At 46.9% G+C, this 16,301-nt stretch overlaps 2 protein-coding genes across 2 annotated transcripts in view; one reads left to right on the top strand and one right to left on the bottom strand.

Annotated features, from left to right (window-relative positions):
* Urm1 (Ubiquitin-related modifier 1) overlaps positions 1-16,301 on the top strand; it is a 66,775-nt gene that overhangs the window by 48,649 nt on the left and 1,825 nt on the right. The gene's annotated exons all lie outside the window — the stretch shown is intronic.
* On the bottom strand, positions 6,126-8,522 carry LOC143895337 (uncharacterized). The gene is made up of 4 exons (XM_077402391.1): positions 7,939-8,522; positions 7,662-7,853; positions 7,369-7,551; positions 6,126-7,257 (listed from the first exon to the last, which is right to left on the bottom strand). The coding sequence occupies exons 1-4, from the start codon at positions 8,189-8,191 to the stop codon at positions 7,073-7,075; spliced, it is 813 nt and encodes a 270-aa protein (XP_077258517.1). The 5' UTR covers positions 8,192-8,522; the 3' UTR covers positions 6,126-7,072.

Raw genomic sequence — 16,301 nt, 5'->3', positions numbered from 1 at the left:
TTTAAACTTTAAATTCTTTTTTGCTTCCTCATAGAGGAAGCTTTGTTTTCGTAAAAAAAAATTTTTTTAAGTTGCTTTTGCCAATGTGTTCAGAATGTTCTAAAACGTTGAAAAATCGCTATTTTAAAAAATGTCGGTATGTGTGTATGTATGTGTGTATGTGTGTATGTGTGTATGTGTATGTGTGTATGTATGTGTCAAATTTACCGAAATTTCTATAACTCCAGAACTAAGCAACCAAATCTTAACAAATTATATATGAAATAAGGGTAGAAAAAACTGAAGAATATATAGAATTAATAAAAATTGCTAATAATCAAGGGGTTCTTTTTGATTCGTCAAATTTTTTTACTTAAGAATTAGAAAAATAAAAAAAAAACAGTTTCCAGAAAATCGGTAACAAAAAACTATACACTCTGTAGTACTCCCCGGAAAATTTTACCCCTATTTCATATACAATTCGTTAAGATTTGGTTAATTAGTTCTGGAGTAATAGAAATTTCGGTAAATTTGGCACATACACACATCAGAGTTAAGAGACCTGTATGTAAGACCGTGATTTTAAGACATCACTTCCTCTATGAGGAAACCAAGTGCAAATTTTTAATTTGCACTATTTTTATCTTGTTTAAATTTAAATTTTGTTCATTTTTAACAAAGTTACAGCTGCTTGAATTTTGCCTATTTTTAAAAAAAATTTAGTGTTTCTTTAATTTTTGTGAGACGTGTATTTAAATATCACATTATCATCGAACTCCATTATATTAAACATGGCCAGAATATCGTTAAACCTGAACAGTTTTCAATCAAACACAACCTCAGTTCGATTTATATTTTGACAGATATAATGTTATCAGATGTGTTAAGTTCCTATAGATTTTAGTTTTCGTGTTTAAATAAGCGCGCGTCTCTAGTGATTTTATCCAATAAGATTCGTTTGGGCACAGCGGCGCTCACAACCACACGCGCACGTCTCGTAGTAGTATTTTTCGGTTGGTATTCTTTTTAGCGCGCGTCAAAAACACCCGACTATTACACTCGTCTTTTGGTAGCGTTCGTGAGAAGACATGCGAGCGTGACATTGTAATACTGATTACAGTTATATTAAATTAAAGTTGTGTTTTTTATCATTCGGCTAATTCCAATTTTTCGACACCTGCGCACATCCAAAATAATATCTAACAAGATGTAATGTATTTTAGGTCGCATTTGCATTAATTTTGAAGTGAAAAGCACCTCTAAAGATGTGCTTGGCAGTTACGGTTGTTAAAAAAAAAGTTGCATAACTTTTAATTTTTTGGCAACAGCAACTGGCAATCGGCAATCGGAAATAACATTTTTCAACTAGCAGTTGCCATCCTTCGCGACTAGCGACGGAACATCATTGCGACATATTGTAAAATGGCACTAAAGATGATAATTTATGGGACCAGAAAGAACCGTAGAATAGCTATCCCTTTGTACCTTTTATTTTTTCTGAAAATCCAGTTTCCGACGCTACTTGAGAAAGTTCAACTGAGAGAAACAATCTTTTTCAATTTTGGTCGAAATCGAAAACAAATATTCAGTTATGTATCAATTTCATCTGACTCTTATCTCGATTCTCTTCTGATTGTGAGTAGTTCGAACATGATAGCATAAACACAAACCATGTACCGTTACCAAGCGAAACGACGTAGATGAGTTGCACTTTCTCAGGTAGCGTCGGGAAATGCGTTCTGAGAAAGAGGGTACAAAGGGACAGCTGTTCTCAAGTTTCTCTCTGGTCCCATAAATTATCATCTTAAGTGCTATTCTACAATACATAAACAAAACAATTTAGTGCTATTCTACAATACGTCGCAATGACGTTCCGTCGCCATTTGCGAAGGTTGGCAACTGCAAGTTGAAAAGTGTTAAAACGACCTGACTTCGAAGCGCGGATCTAGCTCGCGGCGGGCCTGGGTTCGAAGGAGGTGCGGAGAAGTAGACGGGTGGCGAGGTTAGCGAAATGAAGGCGTGTCTCGGTTAACTGACAATAGTAACGTTTATTATTTCACAATATACCCTCGCGACATGCGCAAGGGGTCGGCACGCGTGTACTGCTTAGGCTGGGTTTGCTCGCGTGTGTCCGCACGGTTTTCGACGGTTGGGCGTGCGTGTGAGGCGTCGTTGGTTCGGCCGCGGGTGGCGCGGGGAAACCCGCGGTAGGTGCGGGGCGGAGCCGGCGCTTGTCGTTCGTCGCGTGGGCCGGATTGCGTAGTGGTAGGTATCGGCCCGGGTGGTGCCGGTTTCCCGGTCGGCGTGGCCCGGAGCGCGGAAAAATGGCGCGAGGCGCGGCGGCGATATGGATCGTGAAGCGTGGGTAACGCGGTTGAAGCGGGTCGCCGGCCGAGACACACTCGGCGAAGATAGAGAATGCCGGAGGCGCTCTATCCTCTTGTCCGGACAGGCTTCGGGTGATTCGGATAACTGCGCAAAGCTGGTCGTTTAGCCGAAATACACTCGGCGAAGACAGAGAATGCCAGAGGCGCTCTACCTTACGTTCGGACTGGCTTAGTGCAGGAATCCAGGAGGCTTTTGCTAATAGAGAGAAGCTGGTCCTTTGCCGAGACACACTCGGCGAAGACAGAGAATGCCAGAGGCGCTCTACCTTACGTTCGGACTGGCTTGGTGCAGGAATTCAGGATCGGTGTCGTCGGAAAGACGGGTGATCGGGAATCGCGTTCTGTGCCAGCGACGCCGGGCTTATATACGCGTCGCGGCGGCGTCGCTGCGGCGTCGCGGCGTGGTGGGGGTAGCGACGGCGGTCGCGAGCGCCGGGACGGTGCGGCGGAACGATCGGTGGTTACGGCGTCCCGACGCTGCGATCGCGTTCGGCGGCGTTCGGCCGCCTTCGGCACCGCTCGGCGCGGTGAGGCGGTTGCCGCGTTAAGTCCGTTCGCGGACTTCCTAATATTACGTGTTTAAACGATTAAAAATATGGGCACACCGTGACCGGTTTTCACCCCGCGGGTGGTCGGCGGGGTGGCTTCGGCGAGGTGTTTGCGCCGGAACGATGCATGTTCGGGGGTGCATTGTTACATCACCTCCCTTCTTGGAAAGCGCGAATTCGGCGCTCTACGTTTTCGACCTGATTTCCCGAATGCTGCGGACGGAGCCGGTCGCATTAAACCGGATGTGCCATCGCTTGCCTCCCGACCGCGTTTTGTGCTGCCGGGAGACGTGCGCGTGGTAGTGGGGCACCCATATGACGTGCCCGTCCTCTACGGCTACCGGGATCGGGGGTGGTGGCTGGGTCCCTTCCGCCCGTAGTGGTCGGACCTCGACTGGTGCTGGTTGCGGCGGCGGCGGCGCAAGAATCTTTGTTGTGGCTGCCTCTGGAGGTGCCGTCGGGCCGGTGGTCGGTATCGGCGGAGGTCTCGCCGGCGCCGGCGGGTTGTTGGCCGGTGTCGGTGGCGGTGCCAGGGGTCTTGGACGGCCCCGTATGGCCTTCAGGTCGACTTTCGTCCTCTCCACCCTAGTTATTTTCGGCACGGCTCGCGGTTTCGGCTGGCTCAGTGGAGGTGGCGGGGTGGTGAGCCACTCTAATTTCCGCCGTTGCTGCTCGTCGGACCGCTGGATCGTGCAGCCGATCGTTGGCACGTTTTTCCGTGTCAGCGGTACGCCTGCGGGTTCGGTACTCTTGGCGAGGGCGGCGGCGGCGGCGGACCCTCGGTTAAAGAGCCTCGACCAGGTATGCCCGATGTCCGGGTGGGCCGGGTCATACTCCTCTGGCTCGGCGAGGATCTTGTTGATTTCCTCGAGGATATCTCTCTCGATCGACGTTTCACTCTGGACGGATGCCATGGCTCGTCTGTGAGCTTTTTCGTTTTCGGCGCCAGTATTTATTTTCCTTTTTGGGAGTGGGGCGATTTGTTTTTTGCCTAATCTTCTGCTTCGTCGTCGTCCTTCGAATTTGTTTCGTTGTTATTGTTATTGCCGTTATCCCCCGGTTCCGTGTTGTCATCGTTGTCGGTTTCTGTTTCGGTATTGCTGTCCTCCTCGATGTCAGGTTCGTTGTTTTCGCCGGCGTCGGTTTTGGTGTCATTGCCTTCTTCGTTGTCGTTAGGCGCGGGGGCGGTGGGCGCGGGTTTTAAATCTTGTACGTGGATGTGGCGGCTCCACTTGCTGCTTCTGTCGCGGAGATTGACGATTACCGGTGATACAATTCGGCGCACCTCGAGGGGGCCGCGGAACTTTGGCGCTAGTTTGGCGTTAAATGCGGCGGCTTTATTGGAGAGTGGGTATTCGCGTTTCCATACCCACTCCCCGACTTTCGGTGCCCATTGTCGGCGTTGTAAATTATAGTATTTTTTCTGTCTCTAAAACGCTCGCGCCAAATGTATTCGTACGAGCTCGTAGGCCTCCTCGAGGTGTCGGCTCGTTTCGTCCGGTGGAGCGGCCGCGGTGCTTGGAGCGGTCTCCCGGTTGAGAGGGAAGATTGGTTCTCGGCCGAATATGAGATACGCGGGGGTGTAGCCGGTGGCTTCGTGGCGGGCTGTATTGTACGCGAATTGGAGTTCGGGGATGCGCTCATCCAAATTACGGTGGTTTTGGTCGACGTATTGCGAAATCATTGTTTTTACAACCCGGTTTGTTCGCTCGACCGGGTTGCAATGCGGCGCGTGAACCGGTGCGTATACGTGTCGGACGTCATGGGCGGCGAGCATTTTTGCGAGTTTACTGGAACGGAGCTGCGTGCCGTTGTCCGATAATATCGTGTCGGGGCAACCGTGGCGGAATATAATCGCTTCGGCGATGTGCGTGGTTACGGCGGTGGCGGTGGCGCGACGCAGGTGGCGCATCTCCAACCACTTGGAGAAGCGGTCCTGCATTGTCAGGAGCCATGTGTGGCCTTGCTTCGATCGCGGCAGCGGTCCGATTAGGTCGAGGGTGACTTGTTGCTACGGGCGGGTGACGGACGTGGCGTGCAGTGTTTCCGCCGGTCGGGTTTGCGCGACTTTGTGCTTTAGACACCGAGGGCAGTTTTGTACATATTGTGCGATTTCCCGGAACATGCCGGGCCAGTAATATAACTGGGCGACGCGAGCGATCGTTTTCGCGATGCCGAGATGTCCGGCGGTGGGGGCGTCGTAATTTTGGTGGAGGATCTCGGGGCGCAGTTCCTTAGCCACGCATTCTTTCCATTGGGCTTCGGGCGGGGTTTCGTTAAAGTCGAGGTTGTGCAGTATGTGCCGGTACAGTTTCCCGTTCCTCACCTCGTAATCGGGGTATTCCCGGGGAGTGTTTTGCACTGCTCGTAGCGTCCGGCGGTACCACGAGCAGCGAGGCGGGGTCGTGACGACGGCGGCGGTGTTTTGACGCGACATCAGGTAGGAATTCGAAAATGGGCCAGCTTTGGCCCAAGCCTGGGCACCCAGGTTGCCAATCTTGGGCGCCGTTTCTTAGCCTCGACTGGCCCAGTTTTGGTTGTATGACGGGATGATAACATCGGCCCGACACTGGCTACAAGCTTCGGCCAAACCTTGGGCCACCAGTCTTGGGCCATACAACGGCGTTTACGTGAGTAGATACTATGCCGGTTCTAGATCAAGGCTAGGTGCTCGCGCGGGGTGTGGGGCGAGGAGATCTCGGCGGCGCGGGGATTTCGGTGCGGAGAGGAGATGACGTCATTGGCGTGGAGGGGATGACGGCGTGTTTGCATCATTAATTAAATTAGGTTATAAAAAATTATATTAACTTATAGGTTATAAATAATTAAATTAATTAAATTAAGTTATAATTAATCATAACCTAACTCAATTAATTTAATTATTTATAACCTATATAAATTAATATAATTTTTTATTACTTAATTTAATTAATAATGCAAACACGCCGTCATCCCCTCCACGCCGATGACGTCATCCCCTCTCCACACCGAGATCCCCGCGCCGCCGAGATCTCCTCGCCCCGCACTCCGCGCGAGCACCACGCCTTGATCCAGAACCGGCATACCCTATATACTTACGTGCTCCATAATTGGCCCATAATCAGAAAAATAATTTTCAGCAGAAAGAGGTTTAGAATTTAAATGATAAAACTCCGCTACAGTTATTTTTTTATTAATTTTTCAAAATTAATCAATCAATTTTTTAATATATATATTTTTAAATCCGAAACTTATTAAAGTATAGATATTTTAATATTATTAGTATAAGTATGTTCACATTTCTTAAAAGACGCATTTATAAAGATTTTCTAATACAATAAAATAAACACAAAGCACAAAGCTGAAACAAAAAATAATAATTCTGTTAGTCTTAACAGAGTCCCATTAAACTTTACCTTTTAACATCTTTAAACTTAAAGCAATGTTTCTACTTAAAATTGCGATCTTTTTTGGCTTTAGATTAACGAAATTTCCTGCCGCCCTGACGATCCTTAGCACCTGACAACCATTTGCTAATCTTTGATTGCAAATTTGCTGTCTCTAATCCTTCCCCCAATTTATCCATTATTGCTTCTTTCATAATAATACACGTTTTAGTAGTATTGAAATTTCGTTTTGAATTTCCAGCAACGCTTCGACCAAAGCCAGAATATTCTAATTCCACTGCTTTATGCAAAGTAGTCACCATTATTGTCGCAATGCATGAATTCGCCTTAGTTTGTGAGTTAATTAGTACTCTGAAGAACATTTGCTGTATAAAGAAGAAGTAAAATTGAGAAAAAAATAAAAAAATAAGAATATTTATTAAAGATGTTAAATACGTTATATATATACCAATGCCTCAATCTCATCTTTATCGTTTTTCAGCACATTCTCATAGTTCAAAAATTCATTCAACGTTTCAATTGGAACTTTGACAGACAGACGTGTTTTCGTTGAAGTTAAATTAGGTCCAGCTGCAGAAGTCAAATCCGCACCAATAATCGTATTTTTCAACTCATTTATTTTCGTCCTTAAATCGTATCCAATTCTTTCTCTTAGATTTTCAATTTTCTTCTCAATATAGTTTTTTAAGTCTTCGAATGGTTCGATATTATCAGCAGTCGACAATCTAGATTTTCAAAAAAAATATGTTAAGAATTATTCAAAAGTGGACTTTTAATTTTGTTTCTTACCATTGGATACTTTTTCACCTCCTTTGGATTTTTCTTTTATTGATAGTGTTAGTAACTGTTGCGACATTGATGTCGGTCTTTTATTAGGAGTTAATACATTTAACGTACTGTCATCTTCACTCTGTTTTGACTCTACGCTTTTAAATAATTGCTTCCTTGGATTGCTTGCTATCAATACAAAAATGTATGTCATTTTTCATTATTGTTACATAAATTGGAATTAATTAAATTCATGATTTATTATGTGAAAAATAGTGAGAAGCTGTAAATAAATTTTACCATTAATCTTCTTAGAATTTGATGAAGATTGCTTTGTCTGATATGCCTTATCAGTATTGTGCGACTTTCTCAATGGTGATAAATGTGAGGAATAAGTGGATCTATGCTCCTCATGTTCACTGTCAGAATCACTTGCAATTACGTTTATTCTGTTGAATCGTGACTCTGACTTTGATCGTGTGCCTAAAGAAAATTTAATTAATAAGTACATATTTGTTAATGATTTTCAAATAAAAAGTTTGGGAAATTATCGATAGTAATTAAAATTTATTTGCATTATAAGAAGAAATTACCAGTGGGTGTATTTTTCCTTTGAAGTGCAGAGTTAGAACGCATTGGGAGTCTGTCATGAAGAGTTTCACTAATCTGAGATTTAGATAATAGTAGTGGTGCTTTAGCAGATTTTTTGCCTTCCATATCAGTGGTTTGACAATCTTTGGTAAAGTGTGCTCTTTGTAATCGTCTATGACCCTGTGCCACGTTTTCTAGCAATAAAAGACAAATTGAATTTTTTATATCTGTTTATTGAACAAATAAATAAAAAAGCATGATTAATTAAGCAAGATTTACCTGCACCAACAATGAATGTGTAGGGAACGCAGGGCCACAATTTTTCTGGCGTTCTGAACTCTTCAAGGAATTGATCTCGTAAATGGTACTGAGCTTCAGGTGGATATTTGCACATGTTTTTATTGCCACGCGTTATGAACCACTTTTTTAATACTAAATCGATGCATAATTTTCCCTCCTCGTCTATGTCATCGAATTGAACTATTGCATACGGTTCTTTGGGATTTTGTGGATCCAATGATGAATTTGCCATTTTTGGTGACTTGAGAACGTCTCCGAACGTGAGGCGAGGCGGGCAAGGCCACTTCCTATTGGAGCGATGAGCCACCGGGTGGCTGGCTACCGGCGTTTTCTGATACACGAGCGAAATCGATAGATAAACAAACGGGAAAAGAGCGGTGACGGGACGAGAGATAATACACTCCCGTCGTCCTGCCGTTGCCGACGTTGTCGCGTGACTCACGCTCTTTCGCTCTCGATCTTTTTTAATATAATCCCGTCGCCGGACCGCTTACACGCTCCTCCGGGTTCCACGCGAGCGAGCCGCCTCTCTTTCTCTGTTTCTCTTTCCCTCTATATATATATGTAATTATGTAAATAATTGGCATGCACGAATCTTTGAGGTTAGGTTTACGTTATAATTATAAAAGCTATTTAATGTCTATTTACCACATACACCAATTATATTGACGAGTATTAACTATTATTAATGTAAGCAACTCTGCTCGGGAACACGATATAACAACTCAATCGCGGGACCGAGGGACGGAGACGAAGCAACGACGCGAGAATCGAGATACACTTGTACACAACGTGCGGACCACGCCGCGTCGCGCCGCACCGCGCGAATCTGCAAGAGTTGAATTGTGCAATGTCGTGAGTCGTTACCACGCGTACTCAATCGCTCGATCGCTCGCAATCACAATAAGTGCCTTTTATTCACCCGAATACTTTCGATGTAATATACCGGTCGGGAGGGTCGCGTGCTCGTAGCTCAACAACCGTTCCCGCCTTCTTCTTGCGTAAGTGCAGAGTCTCTCATTGGCCTGTCCGCGGGCCTGTCTCCTCATTGGTTGCGGTGCGTTGGCTGTGGCGCCGGCGTCTCGGGAAATTTAGCGGAAAATTCGAACTCATCGTGGGGCCGCGGAAAATCGTTTACATTAATTTTACCGTAAAATCAATTATTAACTATGATTGTTGAATTATCACTCTAGCTACATGTTAAGCTAGTTTTCCCGCAATGACATCCCTCCCCTCGGTCTTCTCTTTAGTAGCGGCACTAGTACAGTTTATTCATGAAGAAGAGTAAATTAATATTTTTTTCCTTCGACATGTAACAAAGCACATTTGTATTTGATGTTTGTTGCAACTTCGTATTTTATTGTAGTTGAAAATTCGTTGACTAAAGTTATTCCCGCATTTATTGAAGAATCCGGAAAATCAAAAACTTCTCCTGTGTCACATTCTTCCTGTCCCATAATATAGATATTGTCAAGATTATTGAAATATTTTGGTGTTCCTACTCCGAGAAATATTTTTGAGATAGTAAAGACTTTACCACTATGTAACTGCACAGTATTATCTGGATGCCTAGTTTTTAGAGTAATACAACGTATGTTGATTTGGCTTGCTGTTACATATTCTTTGTTACGAAAAAAAATTATTTCAGGATTCTTGGAGATGATCCAATCACTACATAAGTATTTTTTTTTTAATTATCATCCGTTCACTAGATTCTAGCTCATCAAGTCGGTTCACAATTTGTGTAAGTGGTTTATTCGTTGATTTAATGAGTTTTTTGAATAAACCTATGTAACTTTCGCCCCAAAAACCCGAAAGATCATTCAGTGGTATTTTAAAATGCTTGGCATCATCAGCAACGTGAATAATATTATGCCAACTCAAAACTTGGCTACCTATTCCATACAGAGAAGGTAACAGATCAAAAAATTTTTTCAGCAAGTCATTGGCATAATTAGTTGAATCCGCAATGAGTTCTTTATTGTTTAAGATGCGACTTGCAAACACGAGGAGCAAAAAATGACGATAATAATGACTTGGTAAGATATTTTTCAATACTACAGCTCCACAATAATTGAGTATAAACTTAAACTGTGATGCCTTCCATCGACAAATATGATGCACATCAAATTTCTTCCTCTGAAATTCACGCGGAATATCATTAGCCAATTGTGTCATTATAGTTTGAAGACGTTTAAGATCAGCCAATTTCATGCGTGTTGCTTCATTTCTTGATGTCCACTTATCTAATAGCCATTTCATATTATTTAAATAAAATAAATGCATTACTTCTAGAACTACCTGCTTGATTGGATCAATATTCTTCATCAAAACTATCGGTGAATTACAATCTTCATGGTGATGCTCGCGTTGAAGTTTTTCTTCAAATGATTGTCACGTGCGCAATTCAGCATCAGTTTGAGGATACACTCGTTTTTTAGATCTTCCAATTCCTACTGATATGCCTTTTGTTGTACATCTTTCACAGGCATAAAATGTTCCAGGTGCTTTACAACACTTCAAAAATGCTCTGGCAGGAGAATCAGCTACTATGGCCATTATTTCAATTGAGTATTTTTTTCCGTGTAATTCTATTCCATTTTCAATCAAGTCATTTGCTTCTTCTACAAAATCAGAAAAATAATTTTCAGCAGAAAGAGGTTTAGAATCTCCGCAATAAATTGCTGCTACAAAAGGTTTAGCAATATAATTTGGATGATAAACCTTGACAGCAATAGGCCAAACTTGTTTCGGAGAGTTGTGGTAAATTTGCATTCCGTCAACATGTATTAAGAGAGAAATATGTTCTTCGGTGTATACATTCGGGGAAATAATACGTATAAGGCCTTTTTTGATGCCTAAATATGTATACTCTTCAACAATATTGTTGATGCCTGGCATTTCCTGAAGTGTCCTGCAATGCATTGTCCCCAATAAAGTCTCGGCAGTCTTCGGCAATGACATGTGGCCTATACTTCTTAATACGTTTAGCAAATCGGTCACTGCAGTGAGCGTTACATTAGTTCGATTACGTAGTGCCCAGTCACGAATTTTTTGCTTTATTCCAATTAGCACAGGTGGTTCATTAACAATTGACGAATCAGTAGAGACAATAATATCATGATCACTGATCATGTCACAATCGCTGATTATTGAATTCGGATCAAAATTGATTTCTGATGGAATTTCTAAATCTTGAGAACTTAAAGATTGCCTACTGATATTCAACTCACGTTGCCCGGACTCAATCCTAACCTCACTTTCAACATTTGGTGTTCTGTTTATCTCACCATCATTTGGTTCATCATTGCACTCATTATCACTTGGTACTGATTTTGATTTTTTCTTCTGCTGCATATATCGCCATTTTTTCACACGCTTATATGAATTTGACGACATAATAAAAAGCTAAGTGTTTTTCGCGTGTTTTTTACTGTATATATAGCAGTGATTTTTGTCAAGACTACACAGTGGGAGCTTTCCAACAAGATAAAAATTTTCGATTCACACATCTACACACGCGCATGCACACACGCATACGTACGCACATTTTTCTTTTTATACATTAGCTTACTGTTTAGGATTAAGGTAAAATCAGGTGGCAGGGCGCTGTCGCGAAAGTAATCGCTCCTGGCGCAAGCACAAACAACCCTCGGGCTTGACTCGACTTTATCCGAGATCACCCGAGTATCGCGCTACCGTTTCGACAGCGCGATTGCAAAACGCGCACGCGTATTCCTAAATATGTATACCGCGCAACGCGTTACATCGCGGATCCATGTGATTCGCCCTTCGTGAGGCCCATACTCCCGCCGAGGGTCTCCTCTCGGGACGAAGGATAATCGATATCGATCCGCGCTCTCTTCTGTTCTCTGCCGCGAAAAGAGATACATCGAGCCGGGCGTTCGCGACATTGTGCCTATCGGGAGTGGTCTCGACCGCCAGTGCGTGAAGTCCGTAATCAAGTTTCATCGCGAGCCGCATCCGTGAGATCGCCGCGTGAAATATCTCGAATCGCAACAAGTGTTGTGATAACCGAGCGTCAGTGCAAGCGAGCACTTCTCAATAACTCAGCGCAGGGAGTTCGATCCCGATATCGACCCCTCTCTCGCGGCCATTTTGTCGTGCCGCGCCGTTCGTGAACACGGACCATCAGCGTGAATAAAGCGTATAGTGATTGTGTAAAACGCGAACTCACTATCGCGTACCCGAGCCAAAAGGAAAGCCTGAGCATCTCGCACCTCGTGACCGCGGTCGCTCGTCTGCTTCGCGCCAAGATATCCGTCGACCGAGAGCAAGATCTCCGAACGCGAGGGCGGTCATCTACCGCTCTACAAGATTTCCGTTTCGCGAGCCACGCAGACAGAAGGAGCGACTCAAGATTTCCGTCCCGCCATCCCGCGAATGCTCCGGGTGCTCGGGTGCGTGAGTGCGAGAAGTACTCTATGTGCAATAAAGTGTGTTTGTCAGAATAACCCGGCGAGCGTTTTTTGAACCCTCTTTTCGCTACCTCCTTGGTTCTTGCCCCGCGCCCTGGACAGGGTGGTCTCGGCATACTTCGTGTCCCGAGGGTACCTCGGTCGCGCACGAAACACTTACAAACTTTCGTCCAAAGTCTTTTCTTATTTATGACAAGGATTCAGTGTTATGACCTATTTCAATATAAGTTCAAAAAAATATTTTTTTAAAATTATATATTTTATATTATTAAAAATTATATATATTTTTAATTATTTAAAAAAAAATTTAATTGTAAATTTAATAATAATAATAATAATAAAGAATAAGGACTGGCTATCAAGCTTTGGCCCAATATTGGGCGGCACTTGCTTGCCGAGCCTCGGCTACCCAAATTCGGGTAGTAGTTGGGCCAGGCTTGGGCATTAAACGTCGGCAAGCCGAAACTCGTGCCAGTCTTGGCCCGTTTCCTGAGTATCGGCGTTTCCTCAGGGCGTCCGCGACCAGGGTGAGGGCTCCCTTGCGGTACTTGATGTCCATATTGTATTGTTGGAGCTCGAATGCCCAGCGTCCCAACCTGCCGGTGGGTGCATCTAATTTTTGCAGCCAGCAGAGAGATTGGTGGTCGGTAATTACTGTGAATGAGTATCCTTTTAGATATTCGCGCATTCTCCGGATTCCCCAGATTACGGCAAGGCATTCGAGCTCGGTCGCGCTGTAATTCCGTTCGGCCTGATTCAATGTGCGGCTGGCGTATGCGATAACTTTCTCCCCCTCCGGAAAGTTTTGCGTGAGCACGGCCCCGAGGCCGGTCGTGCTTGCGTCGGTTTGTAGGATGAAGCGGCGCGTGAAATCTGGGCACGTGAGGACCGGCGCGGAGGTCAAGGTATCTTTTAATTTCTCGAACGCGGTATCCTCTGCCTCTCCCCAGCTCCAGCGGGCGTGCTTTTGCGTCAGGGCGGTGAGCGGCGCGGCGATGGTCGCGAAGTCTTAGATGAACCGTCGGTACCACGATGCTACCCCCAGGAATTGCCGGATTTGTTTTACGGTTTTCGGCCGCGGCCACTGGGCGACTGCCCGCACTTTCTCCGGGTCGGTACGGATCCCTTCGCAATCGACTATATGGCCGAGATATTGTAGGCGGTCGACGCAAAATCTGCATTTGTCTGGGTTGAGTCGTAAACTTGCTGTGCGGAAGCGCCGGAATACTTCGCGTAAAATCCGGAGGTGTTCTTCGAATGTTTCCGTGATAATGATAATATCGTCGAGGTATACGAAGACGTGAGGTTCGAGTTCCGGCCCGAGCACGGTATCTAGCAGCCGCTGGAATGTCGCGGGAGCGGAGTGTAGGCCGAACGGCATTACTTTAAAGTGGTAGAGCCCCTTCCCCGGTACGGTAAACGCAGTGATCGGTCGGCTGGGTGGGGTGAGCGGCACCTGCCAGTACCCGCTCTTGAGGTCGAGCGTAGTCAGGTATTTCGCCCCGCGTAATTTGTCGAGCGTCGCGGTGATTTGAGGGAGGGGGTAGGCGTCGGTTTCGGTCGCGTCGTTAACCCGTCTAAAATCGATGCAGAATCGGTGGCTCCCGTCTTTTTTCCGTACCACGACCACCGGGGAGCTCCACGCACTATTCGATCGCTCTATTATTCCTTCCCGTTCCATTTTTTCGACCTCGGCGTTAATGATGGCCTGCATGGCTGGATTGCGCGGTCGGTACCGTTGTTTAATCGGCTCGACGTTTTCTTTGACTCGGATGTGGTGGGCCGTTTTGTCAGTTGGCCCGCATACTTAGTCGAAGAGCGGGAGTTCTTCCGCGAGGAATTCCCGGAGTTCCTTAACTTCGGCTGGGGTGTGTGGCGCGATGCCCTCGGTCATTGCGATGGCGGGGGTCTGGTCGCGGGGTCCCGAATCGACGGGCGCGGGGATGGCGCGTCCTAACTTCGCTCAGAAATCGACCCCGAGTAGTACCGCGCTTCTCAGGTTTGGCATAATTGTAAACGAATGCCAGATTGTTTTGCCGGTGGTCTGAATTGGTAGCCGGACGCGGCCTGGTAACGTGATATGCTGTCCGTTGGCGAGCTGGACTTGCCCTTCCTCCGGGGTCACGGGGAAGCCGAGGCTCTGCGCGAGTTGGGCGGTGTGCTCGTTGACGAAGGAGATGTCTGATCCGGTGTCGAGCAGGGCGTCCAGCGGACGGTCTCGGATGCGCGTCTTTAGGTGCGGCCGGGGCGTGAACTTTACGGGGAGGACCGGAGGGTGGCCGGAGTTTCCGCGGTCCCGGTGTCGTTTCCCGGAGGCGAGTGGCACTCCTTTGTCAGGACGCCGTCTTTGCCGCATTGCGAGCAGAACTACGGGCGGGGCGCCGGCAGTCGAAGCGCGTGTGCCCGCGCTGTTTGCAGCGCCAGCAGCACTCGCTTCGGTTGTATACGGCGGCGGTGGTCGGTGGGTCGGCGACGGTGCTTTTCGCGGCGCTGTGTTTCCTGCGATTTTGCTGCAATCGCTCGAATTCCCCTGCCCGCTGCTGCAGCTCCCGGGGACTGCGCACATCGCTCCGCCAGATGCGGTTTTGATAGTCGGGGTGCATATTTTTGTAGAGCTGCTCGACTTGTTCTTCAGTCGAGTAGCCCCCCGCCTTACGCATAAGGGTCAGTATTTGCGTCGCGTATTTTACGTACGGTTCCCCCTCTTTTTGTACGCGGTCGCGGATTTTGTTTGTTAGCTGCAGTCGGTATCGTCGCGGCAGGAATATATCCTTAAAATCGGTTATGAATTCCGCCCAGCGGGTCCAGTTGTCGCGGTTATTTCGATACCACAGTAAGGCGTCCCCCCGGAGTAATTCGGGCAGCCCGCGTAGCCAGTGCGCGTCGGAAAACTCGTAAACGGCCCGCAGTTCGTCGATTCGCTCCATGAATGCCCACGGGTCTTTCCCTTCGAAGTGCAACCCCCACTTTCGCATTTGGTTCATGATTTCTGTGGACGGATTACTCGGGGAGTCGGTGTGTATCACTGTTACCGGGGTGAGCGGAAAGTCTTGATTTAGGGTTATAGCTGGGGGCGGGAGGTGGAGGGTGTCCCGTGCTTCGAACATCTCGGGCTTTTCATCGATGAATTTACTCAATCGTTTCCGGAGGTCGTCGAGGCTGCCCTCGGTGTCGAGTCCGAGTATTTCCATTTCGTGCGCGAGATCGCTCTTACTAAGCCGGTAGTAAAACTCCTTCATCTTGCCGTTCTCCCGGGTCTACTTCTTACGGTCGGGTCCCTGTTCGGGCGCCATAAAACAACCTGTCTTCGAAGCGCGGATCTAGCTCGCGGCGGGCCTGGGTTCGAAGGAGGTGCGGAGAAGCAGACGGGTGGCAAAGTTAGCGAAATGAAGGCGTGTCTCGGTTAACTGACAATAGTAACGTTTATTATTTCACAATATACCCTCGCGACATTTGCAAGGGGTCGGCACGCGTGTATTGCTTAGGCTGGGTTCGCTCGCGTATGTCCGCGCGGTTTTCGACGGTTGGGCGTGCGTGTGAGGCGTCGTTGGTTCGGCCGCGGGTGGCGCGGGGAAACCCGCGGTAGGTGCGGGGCGGAGCCGGCGCTTGTCGTTCGTTGCGTGGGCCGGATTGCATAGTGGTAGGTATTGGTCCGGGTGGTGCCGGTTTCCCGGTCGGCGTGGCCCGGAGCGCGGAAAAATGGCGCGAGACGCGGCGGCGATATGGATCGTGAAGCGTGGGTAACGCGGTTGAAGCGGGTCGCCGGCCGAGACACACTCGGCGAAGACAGAGAATGCCGGGGGCGCTCTATCCTCTTGTCCGGACAGGCTTCGGGTGATTCGGATAACTGCGCAAAGCTGGTCGTTTAGCCGAGACACACTCGGCGAAAACAGAGAATGCCAG

This window comes from Temnothorax americanus, unplaced genomic scaffold, assembly GCF_048541705.1.
Source record: "Temnothorax americanus isolate GAGA-0224 unplaced genomic scaffold, ASM4854170v1 Scaffold152, whole genome shotgun sequence".
Taxonomy (NCBI): Eukaryota; Metazoa; Arthropoda; class Insecta; order Hymenoptera; family Formicidae; genus Temnothorax; species Temnothorax americanus.
Note: the sequence above shows the minus strand (reverse complement) of the source record. Positions and strands in the feature narration are given on the sequence as shown.